This window comes from Tursiops truncatus, chromosome 12 (assembly GCF_011762595.2).
Source record: "Tursiops truncatus isolate mTurTru1 chromosome 12, mTurTru1.mat.Y, whole genome shotgun sequence".
NCBI lineage: Eukaryota > Metazoa > Chordata > Mammalia > Artiodactyla > Delphinidae > Tursiops > Tursiops truncatus.
In genome coordinates, this window is record NC_047045.1 from 70,531,722 (window position 1) to 70,548,112 (window position 16,391).

Genomic DNA, 16,391 nt, shown 5'->3' on the forward strand with positions numbered 1-16,391 from the left:
AGATTATTATATATGATATATATATTATATATATATAATTACCTGTATAGTTACCATATTGTACATTAGATCCCCAGAACTTACCCATCTTATAACTGAGATTTTGCATTCTTTGACCAACATCTCCCCAGTTTCTCCATTCCCCCACTTCTAGTAACCACTGTTCTACTTTCTGGCTCTATGAGCTGACTTTTTTAGATTTCAGATATAACAGATATCATACAGTATTTGTTTCTCTATGTCTGGCTTATTTCACTTAGCGTAATGTCCTCCAGGTTTACCCATGTTATTGCAAATGGTGGCCTTACCTTCATTTTTACAACAAATATTCCATTTTATGGCTAATATTCCATATTTTATGGATAATATTCTATGGATAATATTCCATTCCATATATATGTATATAATATATATATGGAATATAACACTTATTACATTTTCTTTATCCATTCACCCATCAATGGACGTTTAAGTTATTTCCATATCTTGGCTATTTGAGATACTGATTACATTTCCTTTGGATATACACCTAGTAGAGGGATTACTGAATCATATGATAGTTCCATTTTAAAATTTTGGAGAACTTCATATCGTTTCCCATAATGGCTGTACCAATTTACATTCCTGCCAACTACACAAGGATTCCTTTTTCTCCACACCTTCCATACCACAGGTACTTTCTTTAGGCAGCTCTTCCTGATTCCTAACCCATAGCATCTCTATTAGATATTTACATTTGAGTTAGTCATGTCATTGCTACTAAATGAAAGTAACATGGTTTTAAGCTTCCTAGAGGTGATTTTCTTCCTTTTTTGTATAGTATTTGTATGTAGTACTATCATCAACATAATGAGTACAAATAAGATAAAATTTATGAATGCAATGTTTAAAATATAAAGATTTATGAAAGTACAAGTCATTCTTATATTAGAGTTACTTTTGTAGAAATATGTATGCTAGTTTGGAGTCTCATAGGCTTCATAAGAGAAATGAGCAGTTTAAACATGGTCTACCACATCATACTCATCTCTCAATCAATTTGTATAATGAAGAATTGCTCCAAACAGGAAAATATGAATAAAGTAATTGAAACAAGTATTTCACAGAACGAATTGACCTATGCTGACATTTTCAAAAAAAATTATGAAAACATACGTGTTTAGTTGCTTGTTGCTGTTAAGAGAAACAAATAGTAACTTAGGAATCAGGTAGACTGTTCCAGTTCTAACACAAACAAGCTTCATGCCTATTGGCGAGCCACTTCACTTGGCCCAATTTCCTTGCTGTAACCTGAAGGGTTTGCACAGAGTATGTCTAAGGCCTTTACTAGATTTAAAACACAAGGATTTTCTTATTCAAATGCATAGAATATTTTTGCTCCTTTAGTCTGCATATATTTTGATAAAAGAGTAAAATCTTCTTCTGTGATTGTAGTCCATAGGTGGCACCTTAGCAATAAAGTTGTTCCCCTTGTAACACCATCTTATGATGCCTTTTCAGTGCCTTTTGCTGAAAGAGTTGGCTGGTGATGTCTTTGTACCTTATAGATTCCTGAACCTGCATTTATTATTGTAAGCAACATCTGATTTCCTTCCTCGTGCCCTCTTCTGCAGGCAGATGAGCCATTCACTTACCAGCTGCAGTCTTCCCCCTTATAATCAGTCAATGCCTCTTGTCTGAGCCACGATGTGTGACCACAGTCCATAGAGCTGAGGATTTTGTCATGTGTTAAATCTTCCATTCACTGGAGTGTATTAAGCCACTGAAGATGGTTAACTGAAGAGGCAAAAACATTAATTTGGTAATTTAATCTTATGAAACAGGAAACGAGAACTCTTTTTTTTTCAAAAATACAGGAAAATCTTATCAAGTTTCATAACAAAGTCTGTGAAACTTTTATAGATATTGAGATTTAAAACTTTTATAGATATTGAGATTTATAGCTGGTTCTTGTCTGCATATTCCGGCCTGGCCAGGTGCTCCATTTGCTTTGCTTACTCACTCTTAATGGAGATGTTGCAGGACTTGCTATCACCATGAGTGTCTGCTCTTAACCTGGCAGCCAGCTGAAGCAAGCCCTCAGATGAACACGTCTCATTGTGCTGGCTGACCTCCTACCCCAATGTTCTGACTTCTCCCACGTTGCTAAAATCTGGAACAACCACTAGTAATCATGGTTGTAAAATAGGGCAGCCGTCCCTCATTTCTCAAAACCTGTTTCACTGTGGACACCCTAGTTATATAGTTTTCCATTATTTTCACAGAGTTGATAGTTTGATTACATTTGATTATTCACTTTAGTCCATCCAGATCTTCCTTCAGTCCCAGTTATATTTACAAATTATTTGGCAAGTCTATCCTCTTCATTCCCTGTGACTAATGAGTCCTTTTCCTAGCTTGTTACTGCTGCTGCTGCCAGGTTGTCTTGAACATCTGCTGATTGTTTCTGAACAGGGAATTACGGGGAGAGCGGAATGGATGCTTTCAAAGAGCTGGCTGCCCAGGAAGGCCTCTGCATCGCCCATTCAGACAAAATCTACAGCAATGCTGGGGAGAAGAGCTTTGACCGACTCCTGCGCAAGCTCCGAGAGCGGCTTCCCAAGGCCAGAGTGGTGGTTTGCTTCTGCGAAGGCATGACCGTCAGAGGCCTCCTGAGTGCCATGCGGCGCCTGGGAGTCGTGGGCGAGTTCTCCCTCATAGGAAGGTAAATCTCAATCTCTCTCTTTCTCTCTCTCTCTTCCTCTCTTTCACACACACACACACACACACACACACACGCACACACGTTGGCGCACATATACTTGCTCTCACAAAACTGGACTTCCTGATTCCAAAGCGAGTGAAATGTGCATTCCTTCTGGATCTCACTGAGAGTGGGGCTATTTCTATTTTCATGATAGACAAGAGCAGAGCAGTCGATGACAAGATGATGAGACTATTTCAGAAAAGGTGGGAAGTTTTTGCTAGAATGTTTTGTCATGGCGAATTATTCTTTTCATTTGCTTCCCCCCTTACACCCCTCCTCCTCCCAAAACCACATGAATGCTTTTCTCTTCATATTCCTAAGCATAGATATCTTAATGAGGTGTTGGTGGATGGAAAGTAGTAGTGAAGATGGAAATACACATTAAGATCTGAAATTTAAAGGGCTAGTTGAGTGCAGGTGAAGACATGCCGCTGAACTCTGGTACTTGATAATATAATATCTTACACTTATGGGATGGCTAATAGTGATGTTTTCAGCATGTAATTTCTGGAATTGCAGGTGGTGGGTTCCAAAGTCTATGTTCTTTCTAAATCATATGTACTTGTGCTGGAATGGAGATTTTCAGTATCATTGTATTTTTCATAGGGTTTTTGACCTAATGGGTATCTTGTTTGATTTACCATCTTCTAATACTACAGAAAGGAACTGATAATTTTTCCAAGGAACCTACTAAGTTTACTTGAATGAAAGCTTCCACTGATCTCTGGCTCTGTCACACTCATCTTCCAGATCTCTTTTTCTTCTCCATCTTCTCTTTTGGCCAGAGTACAATCTTTTCTCACCTTTTGAAGTACCTTAACCAGTGACCCTTTTCTCTAGGAAACTGGGCAGTGGTGGTATGGATATCCTCCCTGGACCTTACCCTTCTGGCATTGCACTTGTGATAATGACTGCAATGCTAATAAAATTAATCTCACCTTCATCTGGAACTAGAGGTACAGGACCTATCAAAAACTTTTGAGTAAAAGGTAGGATAGAAATACAGCTAAATGAATAAAGAAACAGAGAAATGATCTCTAGGCATGAGGAAGTATGAAGTCAAGGGCAAAGTATAATTCAAGACTAAGAAAATTATTGAATTTGGGTGAAATTGGCACACTGCCATAAAATGTCTTCTTGGCTTCTTCAACATGATGCAGTTGTGTGAGGCCATTTAAGAAAGCATCTCTAAAGAAAGAGTATTTAAAGAAGGAATGTTACTTCCTTCATTAGTGAAAAAGGATGTAAGCAGCATTGTTGAAGTGTTACATGGAATAAGGTTCTTAATATATGCATCAGGACAGGTGGCATATAGATATTCAATCTTTTAACTGATTTTGTAAAAATGACTGCTTTTATGAAGGGTGCTTGTTTTAAAAAATAATCTCATGTTTACCATTTTCAAAAGAAAAAAAGTCTGTTTTGCAGGTTTCCTTCTGTTTAATATCCCCAAAGAGAGGCTAGCTACCTAGATTCTGGAAATCTTGAACAGATGTAGCAAATATGTGAGCTTTGGGGTATAAAGACTGCCTAATTGTGAAATATATTATACAAAATACTGCAGTGAGTAATTGGAGTGTAAAGAACTCATTCTATTCTCATTATTTAAAAGCTTGTCAAGAATAATAATGTAAAGTTATCTCTCTGGCTCTTGCTTACCTGCTAATAACGCAGCTGAGTCCCTCCAGGTATTTCTGAGTCTCACATGTGGTTGTTCGTGGTGATATCACTTCCTTTACTCCTCTCTTTCTCTACCTCATATCTTCTGGGTTCTACTGATGTATCCTAGAGATACTATCATCACAACAAACACCTGTGCTCCTGAGGACGCTGCTCCCTGTACCAATGGTCACTGCCAATAAAGCATGGAGCCCTGGAGATGTCAAAGCTATGCCATGCAGTGCTTCTCTGACTTTCTGGGCTATATTCCATGAGGGTCTATCAAAATGATACTGGCTTTTTTTTTTTTTTTTTGCGGTATGCGGGCCTCTCACTGTTGGCGGCCTCTCCCGTTGCGGAGCACGGGCTCCGGACGCGCAGGCTCAGCGGCCATGGCTCACGGGACCAGCCGCTCCGCTGCACGTGGGATCCTCCCGGACCGGGGCACGAACCCGCGTCCCCTGCATCAGCAGGCGGACTCCCAACCACTGCGCCACCAGGGAAGCCCGATATTGGCTTTTACTCTCATATCTTAGAGGATTTTGTGGAAAACAGCCTTTTTTTTCATTCTTTTTTCACAGCTCTCTCCCTTCCCTGGGAGAGATATGAGTCCAGAGGGAGCTGAGCTGGCAATAAAGACAAGTAGTAACACTACAGCATACCTAGTATCAGCTTTTCCTTCAGATGCTTTATTCTCCTACTTCCTGTGGGATGAATTCTAACCCAAGCACTCCTCTGTTCCTCATGCCAATGGACATTTGGTGAGCTTGGTTCCCTAATTTCAGCAGACGTGTCCAGAAGGGTTCCAGTTTAACACCAAGTTGCAACTTCTAGCTACATTTGTAATGCTGTCAAATATATCTCCTTCCTATTTAAAGGACGTTCAATTTACCAAATGATAAAATCCTTTGAGGTCAGGAGCCATTGTTTAGTTTCTTTCAGAATACGTGGCATGATTCTGGATGCTGCCAGATTCACAAGAGGGCATTGTGTAGATGGTGATGGACCTCTTTTCACAGAGGTGAAGATAAGTAAATCATGGTGTAGATTGCAGCAAGAGACATTTAGTTAAGAAAAAAATTAGAAATTCCTGAATGGAGGTTTGTACTCCTTTGCCTCCTGTGACTCCTCTTTTCTCTTACACTTCACATCCAACATAGAAGGAAATGTTGTTGGGGCTACAATCAAAACATATACAGACTTTGACAGCTTAATGCCTTTCTTGCCGCTACCATCCTACTCCAAGCCAACATCATCTCTCGCTTGGGTTATGGCAATAACCTCCTAATTGATCCTTGTCTTGCCCTTCCCCACCAGTTATTCTTAAGGAAAATGGATCTTTTAAAAATTTAAGTCAGGTAATGTCTTTTAACCTTACACACTCAATACCTGAAAATGGCTTTCCATGTTTCTTATGACAAAGTCCTTGCAATGGCCTTCAAAGTCCCACATTCTGTCATTGGGACTGAGTTTTTTACAATGGAGTAATAAACTAGAATGACAGAAATAGAATTTTTAAATAGAAAATTCTCCAAGATATTAAAAATATCCTATATTTAATGAATGTATGTAATGGAAAAACAAAACAAAACATGAGCTAAGAGTTCTTCAACTCTTCCACAAAGTAATCATGTGATCTTCAGTCATGTTTTGTCTCCGAGTCTATTTTTTTTCTATAAAAATTAATGACTTGGCTCCAGATCATCTTTAAATATTTTTCCAGTCCTAGAATTTATAATATATTAAGACCATATGACTGAACCATGTTCAAAGGAATGTATTTATAGATTCATTTTTTCTGAAGTTATTCATGAATTTGGATTAATCAGTTTACACATTTCATGAGTCTCCTTGTTAAAACAAGGAGAATTCATTGAATACAACTGCTCAGAATTAGTGTCTTAATCTGTGGTCATGCAATGTAGCTAGCATATCCACATGAAAATCAAACCTTTGACTCTGAACAAACTGGAATAATATTCTCACCAAGTAAGTTAATTAACCATAGTCAAGTTAATCATCACACAGAAGAACCATTCTTTCTTGTTTCTATGAAACTGCCTCTTTCGAGATCCTTCTCAAAATTGGGCGCAGCATATCTATAATTATATTTTCCTTATGATGGTGATGATGATGATAACATTTATTTAGGACTTAATGTATGCCAGGCGCTGTTCTAAGCACTTTTTATTCATAAACTCATTTAATCGTCGTAAAAATATGATGAGATAGGTGCTAATATTATTTCTGTTTTAATGTATGGAGATGTAAAGAACTTGTCAAAAAGTGTCACAGTTGGGATTTGAAGGCAATGTGACTTCAGATTTCATGCTCTTATTCACTAAGTTATATTGTGTGTGCCAAGCTATGATTGTTTTGTTTCAGAGATACTGTCTTTACCCTTAGTTTTCTTTCAGTTTGCTGTCTCTTCTAGAGATTTATTTCATTGTTTAGACCCACATTCTTTGGAAAAATAAACTGAGGTACGTTCATGAGAAAATTATCTTACATTTCTAATTATTCTCTACATATATGCATCCTTTTCATTTCTCTCTTGGTATTAAATGTTTTATATGATATTTCAGTAAAGGGACCAATTCTTTTCAAGCTCATTATTTTTATTTTAACACGAGACTCCACAATATCATTCTCTATCTGCATACAGTCTATATCTGTGGAACTATACCTATGTAAAAGCTAATTTGGAATAAGTGGGTGATATTTCTCTGAAATCCTCAGTAATAACTATTACAATTCTAAATATTAACTGATGGATTTGTTCTAATTCCTATATTGCTCTTTTATTTGAAGAAAGTGAAAATAAGCATGGTTTACATGTGTAAACACCTAATAGCTACGATTTATTGAAGTTTTGGAATGTACTAGGTTAATAATATATGATATCTCCAGTCCTAACAACAACTCTGAAAGGTTGATTTGGAAGGTAAAGAAGTTAAACAATTACCCCAAATTCCTAAATTAATCAGTGGTGAAGACAGAGTCAAACTTCCTACTATACCATAGCATCATGCAGATATGTAAATATCGAATTGTAACTTCCTCAATGATAGGAACCACGTTTTATATACTTTTTATTTTCTTATCATGCCAAGTGAAGTGTTTTGATGTGTTAATTATTTAATAACTATGTCAGAAAGCTTGGAGTGTCATGAGAGCAGGTAGCTTCATTGTGTGACCCTGAGTTCCCTTTCATTTTCCAGGATCAGTAAGTTTTACCTAGTGTGGTAAGGGTTGATGTTCTTCAATCAGCCTCTATTTCTAGAATTTTTCTGTAAAATTGGGACTAATATTTGCTTACCCGTCAGGTTGTTGTTTTTGTCTAATCACAAAATGCTTACTTGTCTGTTAAACCAAAGCTAAGCGTCAATATTGGGTCCCTTAAAGACACACTGTTTTCTGAGGGCGAGTGAGAGCTTTCTGGCTTTAGTCCTATGCCTAGTGTTGGCATTATCCTGGGCCTTTACCCTGCCTTCCTCATCTTGGGAAGCCCTTCTACTAGGTTTACAGTCTACCTTTTCAGGAGTCTCGCTTTAGATATACTTAGGTATACCATATTTAATTATGTATTTCCTAGCCCCTTCTACTGCATTATGACATCTTATTTCTCCTGTAAGAAATAAGCATCCAATAAAGATAATTAGGTCAATAACTTTCCATCTTATCCCCTCTCTCTACTGTATCCTGGTCAATCAGTTTATAAGTATATGGTCCTTACATTTCAATCCCTTTTTTATTGGTGTGTGTTGTTTTACCTGTCTTCCCTCCCAACTCTGTAATCTTCTCCCCTACTAGACCCACTTTCCGTTATCTGTCACTGCAGAGAAATCCCCACCCCCCATCTAAAACCTGATCCATGAATACTAACACCATGATTTATGAGTTGAAAGCACAATGAACAACTTTAGGCACATATTCAGAAAACTGATTGAAATAAAGCAGTTACTTTATCTGGAAAGAAGCTTATAGTTTCATTTTAAAACAAAGGAAGCTCTTGTTTTTTACAAGGTACATTTTGTCTTTTTCTTCCAGAACCTAAACACATATTTAGAAAAGTGACCTCTATACCCTTGAAACATAAGATGATATGCCATTGTGTTATGTTCCACATAGTTATATTTTTAATGAAAAATGAGTTGTTTTAGATCCCGTCTTTCCATTTTGGAAAAAATGGGGAAATAGCTAAAGTTTGCCGCCTTCAGGCAAAATTGCAAAGGTTATGTGTTTTAAATAAATGTGGACTTCCAGTGAAGTGTGACATCCCCCAAATGGATTATAATCAAGTTGCTGCCAAAGCTGATGAGCATTTTCTGACGCATAATGGTCACGACTTATAGATTCACAACCTTGCCTTCTCGAGGCTCCCAAGGGTGGAAAATGATTACTAACCTGCTGACAGACTATCGCTTCCTTAAAACACTCCTGCTCCAAAGGCAGATTAATGAGAGCTTTGTGGAAGATTACACTGTTAGAAAAAGACCGTGAGAAATGTGTGCTAAGGAAGGAGAAGGGATTTAGTTTAGAGTACTCTGGAGAATCAACATCATTTTTAGGATATCGACAGCTATTTTGAGCATAGATCTCAGCCACAGAAATGCTCAGGATTTCCACAAAATTGGGGCGGCTGATTTGCATGAAAGTTAGTAATGATTAACTCTTCCTTTATACCAACAACTATTTCCACGTTTCAGAAAATGGACACCTGAAAACTAAAAGACTACTATCATGGTCTCTACTTGCCTAGGAGGTATTAGAAACACTGAAGGAAAGGATTTGGGGTGCCTTCTGTATCTATAAGGCACTGGCTGAAATTTGAATGAATGAAAAAGGAGGTCATTATGATTTACCCAAGTTTGTGTTTGAGGCTGATTGAAGACTACAGGGAATTTATCTTAATGAATTTTCATAGTTCCTGTGACAGTCAGTTCTCAACCTGGCTGCACATCACACTCAGTAGGCGCTCTTAAAAATGTGGATTCCTGGATCTTACCCCAGGCCATTAGTAGAATTTCTTGGTGAGGGATTTGGATCTTCTTTTTTTAAAAAGGACTAAAGATGAGTTAAATTTCAGAACCACTACTATGTGATGCCTACATCAGTGTTTTGCACTCAGGTGGTGTCCACTATGAACGAGTTGCTTACAGGACATATTTGAAAGGGAAGATGAAGTGAAAAGTTTAACTCCACTGCCTGTCAATCCACCATTTTAGCTCCAGTTTTCTTTTTTGGGTTGTATTTTGCTTTAGTATTTCTTGAAATTTATTTATTTTTAAAATTTTCTTTTAAAAGTAAAGATACATTTGAAAATAGTGTATAAGAGTAGTAGTAGTAGTAATAGCAGTAGTAATGGTAATAGCCGTAAACACTTTGCAACTCTGCTTATTTCCTGTGTTTCTGTCTCCTCCTGATGCCCAAACTGGCCTATTGAACTGCCCCCTGAAAACACTGCCATGTCCCAATTCTCAGACTAATCAAAATGCAGAGTAAGGAGCACATACACTTGTGGCAGATTTAGCCTCTGCCATCTCCAAATCTAGGGTTGCCTGTGGCTGATCAATGAACTACTATTGTTGAGTACAATTGATCCTTGAACAACACAAGTTTGAACTGCACAGGTCTACTTTTACATGGATATTTTTCATTAGTAAATATTACAAGTACTACGTGGTCGGTGGTTGACTGAATCTGCAGATGGGGAGGAAATGCAGATATGGAGTGCCGACTATAAGTGGATTGAACCCCACGTTGTTCAGGGGTCAACTGTAGTATTCTGTGGCATGAATATGCTTCAATTTGCTTATCCATTCTCCTATTGATGGACATTTGGGTTGTTTCCAGGTTTGACTATAATGAATAATGCAGCTATGAATATGATTTGTGTAAGTGTTTGTGTGGACACATATATTTAATTCTCTTTAGGAAATATCTAGAGTGAGATTATGGGTCACATGGTTAGTGTATATTTAACTTTATAAATTATAAGAAACTGCAGAACTACTTTCCAAAGTGGCTGTAAAATTTTGCAGTTCTACCAGCACTGTATGAGAGTTCTAATTTTTCCACATCTTCAAAATAGTACTGCCAGTCTTTTCGGCTTTCAGCTATTCTAGTGGGTGTCTAGTGGCATGTCTTTGTTGTTTTAATTTGCATTTCCTAAAGACTAATAACGTTGAAAATTTTTTTATGTACTTATTTGCCATTTTAATATCTTTTTTTGGTAAAATCTCTTGCACACATCTATGTCCATTTTATCAATTTGTTTGCCTTATTATGAAGTTATAAAAATTCTGTGTAACTTCTGGACTCAAATCATTTATAATATATATGTATAGTATATGTTTTCTCAGTGTGTATCTGAAAATTTAATTTTGTTCATAGTATCTTTGAAAAATGGAACATTTAAAATTTTGAAAGTTATCAGTTTCTTTTTTTATGGTTTATGCTTTGTGTTCTATCAAAGATAGCTTTATCTACTCCAAGGTTACAAACATTTTCATAGAAGTTTTATAATTTTTACTTTTATAGCTAGGTATGATTAAATCATATATTTGGAGTTAATTTTCACATATATTGTGAGATGAGTGAATACTTTTTTTTTTTTTGGACATAAGAGTATCCAGCTTTTCCAGAACTATGTATTGAAAGGATTATAATTTCCCCATTGAAGTAACCTGTCATTTAGTTGAAAGCAGTTGACTATATATGCATATACATTACTTATTTCCTATCCCTCTGCCCTATTTTAAATTAATTGAATATGTATATATAGCATTCCATTTTATCTTTACTTTTTTACTTAACTAGCTATCATGTTATTTTATGAATAGTTGATCTTGGGTTTACACTATGCTTTTTAAAGTTATTATTGTCCCCACCTTCTAAGAATATTATACCACATCACATATAGTATAAGAACTTTGTAGCAATATATATACATTTCTCCCTCCTGACCTGTGTTCTCTTGTCATGATATATTTTACTTCTAATTCTATTCCAAAATTCAAAATACATTGTTATTACTTTTGCTAGAGTGGTCAATTAGCTATCCAAGAAATCAAAAGTGAGAAATATTATCTTCTATATTACCAGTATAATTACTCTCTGTGATCTTCTTCATTCCTTGTGTAGATCCATATTTTCTATGGATTATTTTCCTTCTGCCTGAAGAATTTCCTTTAACATTACTTGAGGAGCTGGTCTGCTGAGATAAATTCTCTCCACTTTTTTTGTCTGCGAATGTTTTCATTTTGCCTTAATTAAAAAAATTTTTTTCTGGTATAGAAATCTAGGTTGATTGTTGTTTTTACTCCCAATGCTTTAGAAATATTATTCAAATATATTTCTGACTTACATAGGTTCTGATGAGACATCTGCTGTAATTCTTTTGCTCCTCTACTGTGTATTTCTGTTATTCTTTTAAGTATGTCTCTTTATCACTAGTTTTCAGCAATTTGAGTATGATAATCCTTGATGTGTTTTTTGTCATATTTGTTTGACCTGGGGTTCATTGAACTTCTTAGATATGTGGGTTTGTATTTTTTTTTTAAATCAAGTTTGGAAAATGATTGGCTATTCTTTCCTAAAATATTATTTCTGTGCTGGCCATTCTTTTCTTTCTTTCTTTCTTTCTTTTTTTTAACATCTTTATTGGAGTATAGTTTCTTAACAATGGTTTGTTAGTTTCTGCTTTAGAACAAAGTGAATCAGCTATACATATATATTTATCCCTATTCCTCCTTCCTCTTGTGTCTCCCTCCCACCCTCCCTATCCCACCCCTCTAAGTGGACACAAAGCACTGAGCTGATCTCCCTGTGCCATGTGGCTGCTTCCCACTAGCTATCTATTTTACATTTGGTAGTGTATATATGTCCATGTCATTTTCTCGCATCATCCCAGATTACTCTTCCCCCTCCCTGTGTCCTCAAGTCCATTCTCTACATCTGCGCCTTTATTCGTGTCCTGCCCCTAGGTTCTTCAGAAATATATATATATATATTTAGATTCCATATATATGTGTTAGCATACAGTATTTGTTTTTTGCTTTCTGACTTACTTCACTCTGTGTGACAGTCTCTAGGTCCATCCACCTCACTGCAAATAACTCAACTTCATTTCTTTTTATGGCTGAGTAATATTCCATTGTATATATGTACCACATCTTCTTTATCCATTCATCTGTCTATGGACACTTAGGTTGCTTCCATGTTCTGGCTATTGTGCTGCAATGAACATTGTGGTACGTGATTCTTTTTGAATTATGGTTTTCTCAGGGTATATGCCCAGTAGTGGGATTGCTGAGTCATATGGTAGTTCTATTTTTAGGTATTTTTTTTTCATAATAGCAATATTTTTTATTGAAGTATAGTTGATGTACAATATTATATAAGTTACAGGTGTACCATATAGTGATTCACAATTTTTAAATGTTATACTCCATTTATAGTTATTACAAAATTTTGGCTATATTCCCTGTGTTGTACAATATATCCTTGTAACTTATTTTATACATAATAGATTTTACTTCTTACACCCGTACCCCTCTATCACCCCTACCCTCTTCCTTCTCCCTAATGGTGACGACTAGTTTGTTCTTTATATCTGTGAGTCTGTTTCCTTTTTGTTATTTCACTAGTTTGTTCTATTTTAGATTCCACATATAAGCAATATCATACAGCATTTATCTTCTCTATCTGACTTATTTCACTTACCATAATAATATTAATAATAGCAATATTAATACTACCAACACCAATATGATTTTCCATTCATTTTAAAAAGTCATTCACTGAAACACTGACTGGAAGCTCTGGAGCAAGGGTGGAGCATTCCAGTTATGGGCTTCACTTTGGTGTGATGTGGCTGCTCTTTCATTGAGAAACTCCCCAAATGCCCTGTCTATTGATCTTTCTTCTTGGGTTTCAGTTTGCTCATAAAGCGTTCTCCAATCTCCAGCCAAGAGGAAAAAGGGGCTGTACCATAAATACATTTCCATGTAGTCCTCCTTTTCAGTGCTGTGCCTCCTCTTAATTAAGCCTCAGATATCTGAGTCCTATGTCTCTCTGGAATGTTTTCATAGAATAACTGCAGAAAAAGAAGGATAACTCCTCTGCTGCTTAATTGGGTCTAACCGGAGGTGGGCTGGAGCCAGCATGAATCAACACTCTGCAGGTGGTGTGCTCATCCCTTCCCAAGTCTGAGTTTGGTAACATTATATTAGTAGCTTGAAATTACCCATGATGGGAATATTTACACCATGAAAATTGGTAAACAGGGCTTTGTGTGTGTGTGGTGGGGGGAGTGAACAGCGGCAAGTAAAGAGCTGGGTACCAGCACACTGTTCTTGCTTCTTATTAGACAACCTTTCAATAAACACACTAGTTTTCAGCCCTATCTGTAATGTCAGTCTTATGTTAATAATTTAATAGTTTTTTTTTGTTTTTTGGGTTTTTTTTACATCTTTATTGGAGTATAATTGCTTTACAATGATGTGTTAGTTTCTGCTTTATAACAAAGTGAATCAGTTATACATATACATATGTTCCCATATCTCTTCCCTCTTGCGTCTCCTTCCCTCCCACCCTCCCTATCCCACCCCTCTAGGTGGTCACAAAGCACCGAGCGGATCTCCCTGTGCTATGCGGCTGCTTCCCACGAGCTATCTATTTTACGTTTGGTAGTGTATATATGTCCATGCCACTCTCTCACTTTGTCCCAGCTTACCCTTCCTTCTCCCCATATCCTCAAGTCCATTCTCTAGTAGGTCTGTGTCTTTATTCCTGTCTTACCCCTAGGTTCTTCATGACATTTTATTTTCCTTAGATTCCATATATATGTGTTAGTATACGGTATTTGTCTTTGTCTTTCTGACTTACTTCACTCTGTATAACAGACTCTAGGTCCATCCACCTAACTACAAACAACTCAATTTCGTTTCTTTTTATGGCTGAGTAATATTCCATTGTATATATGTGCCACATCTTCTTTACCCATTCGTCTGTCGATGGACACTTAGGTTGCTTCCATATCCTGGCTATTGTAAACAGTGCTGCAATGAACATTGGGGTGCATGTGTCTTTTTGAATTATGGTTTTATCAGGGTATATGCCCAATAGTGGGATTGCTGGGTCGCATGGTAGTTCTATTTTTAGGTTTTTAAGGAAGCTCCATACTGTTCTCCATAGTAGCTGTATCAATTTACATTCCCACCAACAGTGCAGGAGGGTTCCCTTTTCTCCGTAATCACCAGCAATTATTGTTTCTAGATATTTTGATGATGGCCATTCTGACCGGTGTGAGGTGATATCTCATTGTAGTTTTGATTTACATTTCTCTAATCATTAGTGATGTTGAGAAGCTTTTCATGTGCTTCTTGGCCATCTGTATATGTTCTTTGGAAAAATATCTGTTTAGGTATTCTGCCCATTTTTAGATTGGGTTTTTTTTTTTAATATTGAGCTGCATGAGATGCTTGTATATTTTGGAGATTAATCCTTTGTCAGTTGGTTCGTTTGCAAATATTTTCTCCCATTCTGAGGGTTGTCTTTTTGTCTTGTTTATAGTTTCCTTTGCTGTGCAAAAGTTTTGAAGTTTCATTAGGTCCCATTAGTTTATTTTTGTTTTTATTTCCATTTCTCTAGGCGGTGGGTCAAAATGGATCTTGCTGTTATTTATGTCATAGAGTGTTGTGCCTATGTTTTCCTCTAAGAGTTTTTATAGTGTCTGGCCTTACATTTAGGTCTTTCATCCATTTTGAGTTTATTTTTGGCTATGGTGTTAGGGAGTTTTCTAAGTTCATTCTTTTCCATGTAGCGGTCCAGTTTTCCCAGCACCACTTATTGAAGAAGCTGTCTTTTATCATTGTATATTCTTGCCTCCTTTATCAAAGATAAGGTGACCATATGTACGTGGGTTTATCTCTGGGCTTTCTATCCTGTTCCATTAATCTATATTTCTGTTTTTGTGCCAGTACCATACTGTCTTGATTACTGTAGCTTTGTAGTATAGTCTGAAGTCAGGGAGTCTGATTCCTCCAGCTCCGTTTTTCTTTCTCAAGATTGTTTTTGCTATTCGGGGTCTTATTTGTTTCCATAGATATTGTGAAATTTTTTGTTCTGGTTCTGTGAAAAATGCCATTGGTCATTTGATAAGGATTGCATTGAATCTGTAGATTGCTTTGGGTAGTATAGTCATTTTCATAATGTTGATTGTTCCAATCCAAGAACATGGTATATCTCTCCATCTGTTTGTATCATCTTTAATTACTTTCATCAGTGTATTATAGTTTTCTGCATACAGGTCTTTTGTCTCCTTAGTAGGTTTATTTCTAGGTATTTTATTCTTTTTCTTGCAGTGGTAAATGGGAGTGTTTCCTTAACTTCTCTTTCAGAATTTTCATCATTAGTGTATAGGAGTGCAAGAGATTTCTTTGCATTAATTTTGCATCCTGCTACTTTACCAAATTCATTGATTAGCTCTAGTAGTTTTCTGGTAGTATCTTTAGGATTCTCTATGTATTATGTCATGTCACCTGCAAACAGCGAGAGTTTTACTTCTTTTCCGGAATACAATGCATTCCTTGTATTTCTTTTTCTTCTCTGATTGCTGTGGTTAAAACTTCCAAAACTGTGTTTAGTAGTAGTGGTGAGAGTGGGCAACCTTGTCTTTTTCCTGATCTTAGTGGAAATGGTTTCAGTTTTTCACAATTGAGAATGATGCTGGCTGTGGGTTTGTCGTATATGGTTTTATTATGTTGAGGTAAGTTCCCTCTATGCCTACTTTCTGGAGGGTTCTTATCGTAAATGGGTGTTGAATTTTGTTGAAAGCTTTTTCTGCATTTATTGAGATTATCATATGGTTTTTATCCTTCAGTTTGTTAATATGGTGTATCACATTGTTTGATTTGCATATATTTAAGAATCCTTGCATTTCTGGGATAAACCCTACTTGATCATGGTGTATTATCCCTTT

The 16,391-nt window shown here is 36.5% G+C and overlaps 1 protein-coding gene across 2 annotated transcripts in view; it reads left to right on the top strand.

The window, feature by feature from the left end:
- The window catches only part of GRM1 (glutamate metabotropic receptor 1), a 354,189-nt gene that overhangs the window by 113,112 nt on the left and 224,686 nt on the right, over positions 1 to 16,391 (top strand). For both annotated transcript variants that reach the window (XM_019951447.2, XM_019951452.2), the window contains exon 2: positions 2,455 to 2,704. In XM_019951447.2, coding sequence (XP_019807006.1) covers positions 2,455 to 2,704 — 250 coding nt within the window. The remainder of the gene's footprint in view (positions 1 to 2,454; positions 2,705 to 16,391) is intronic.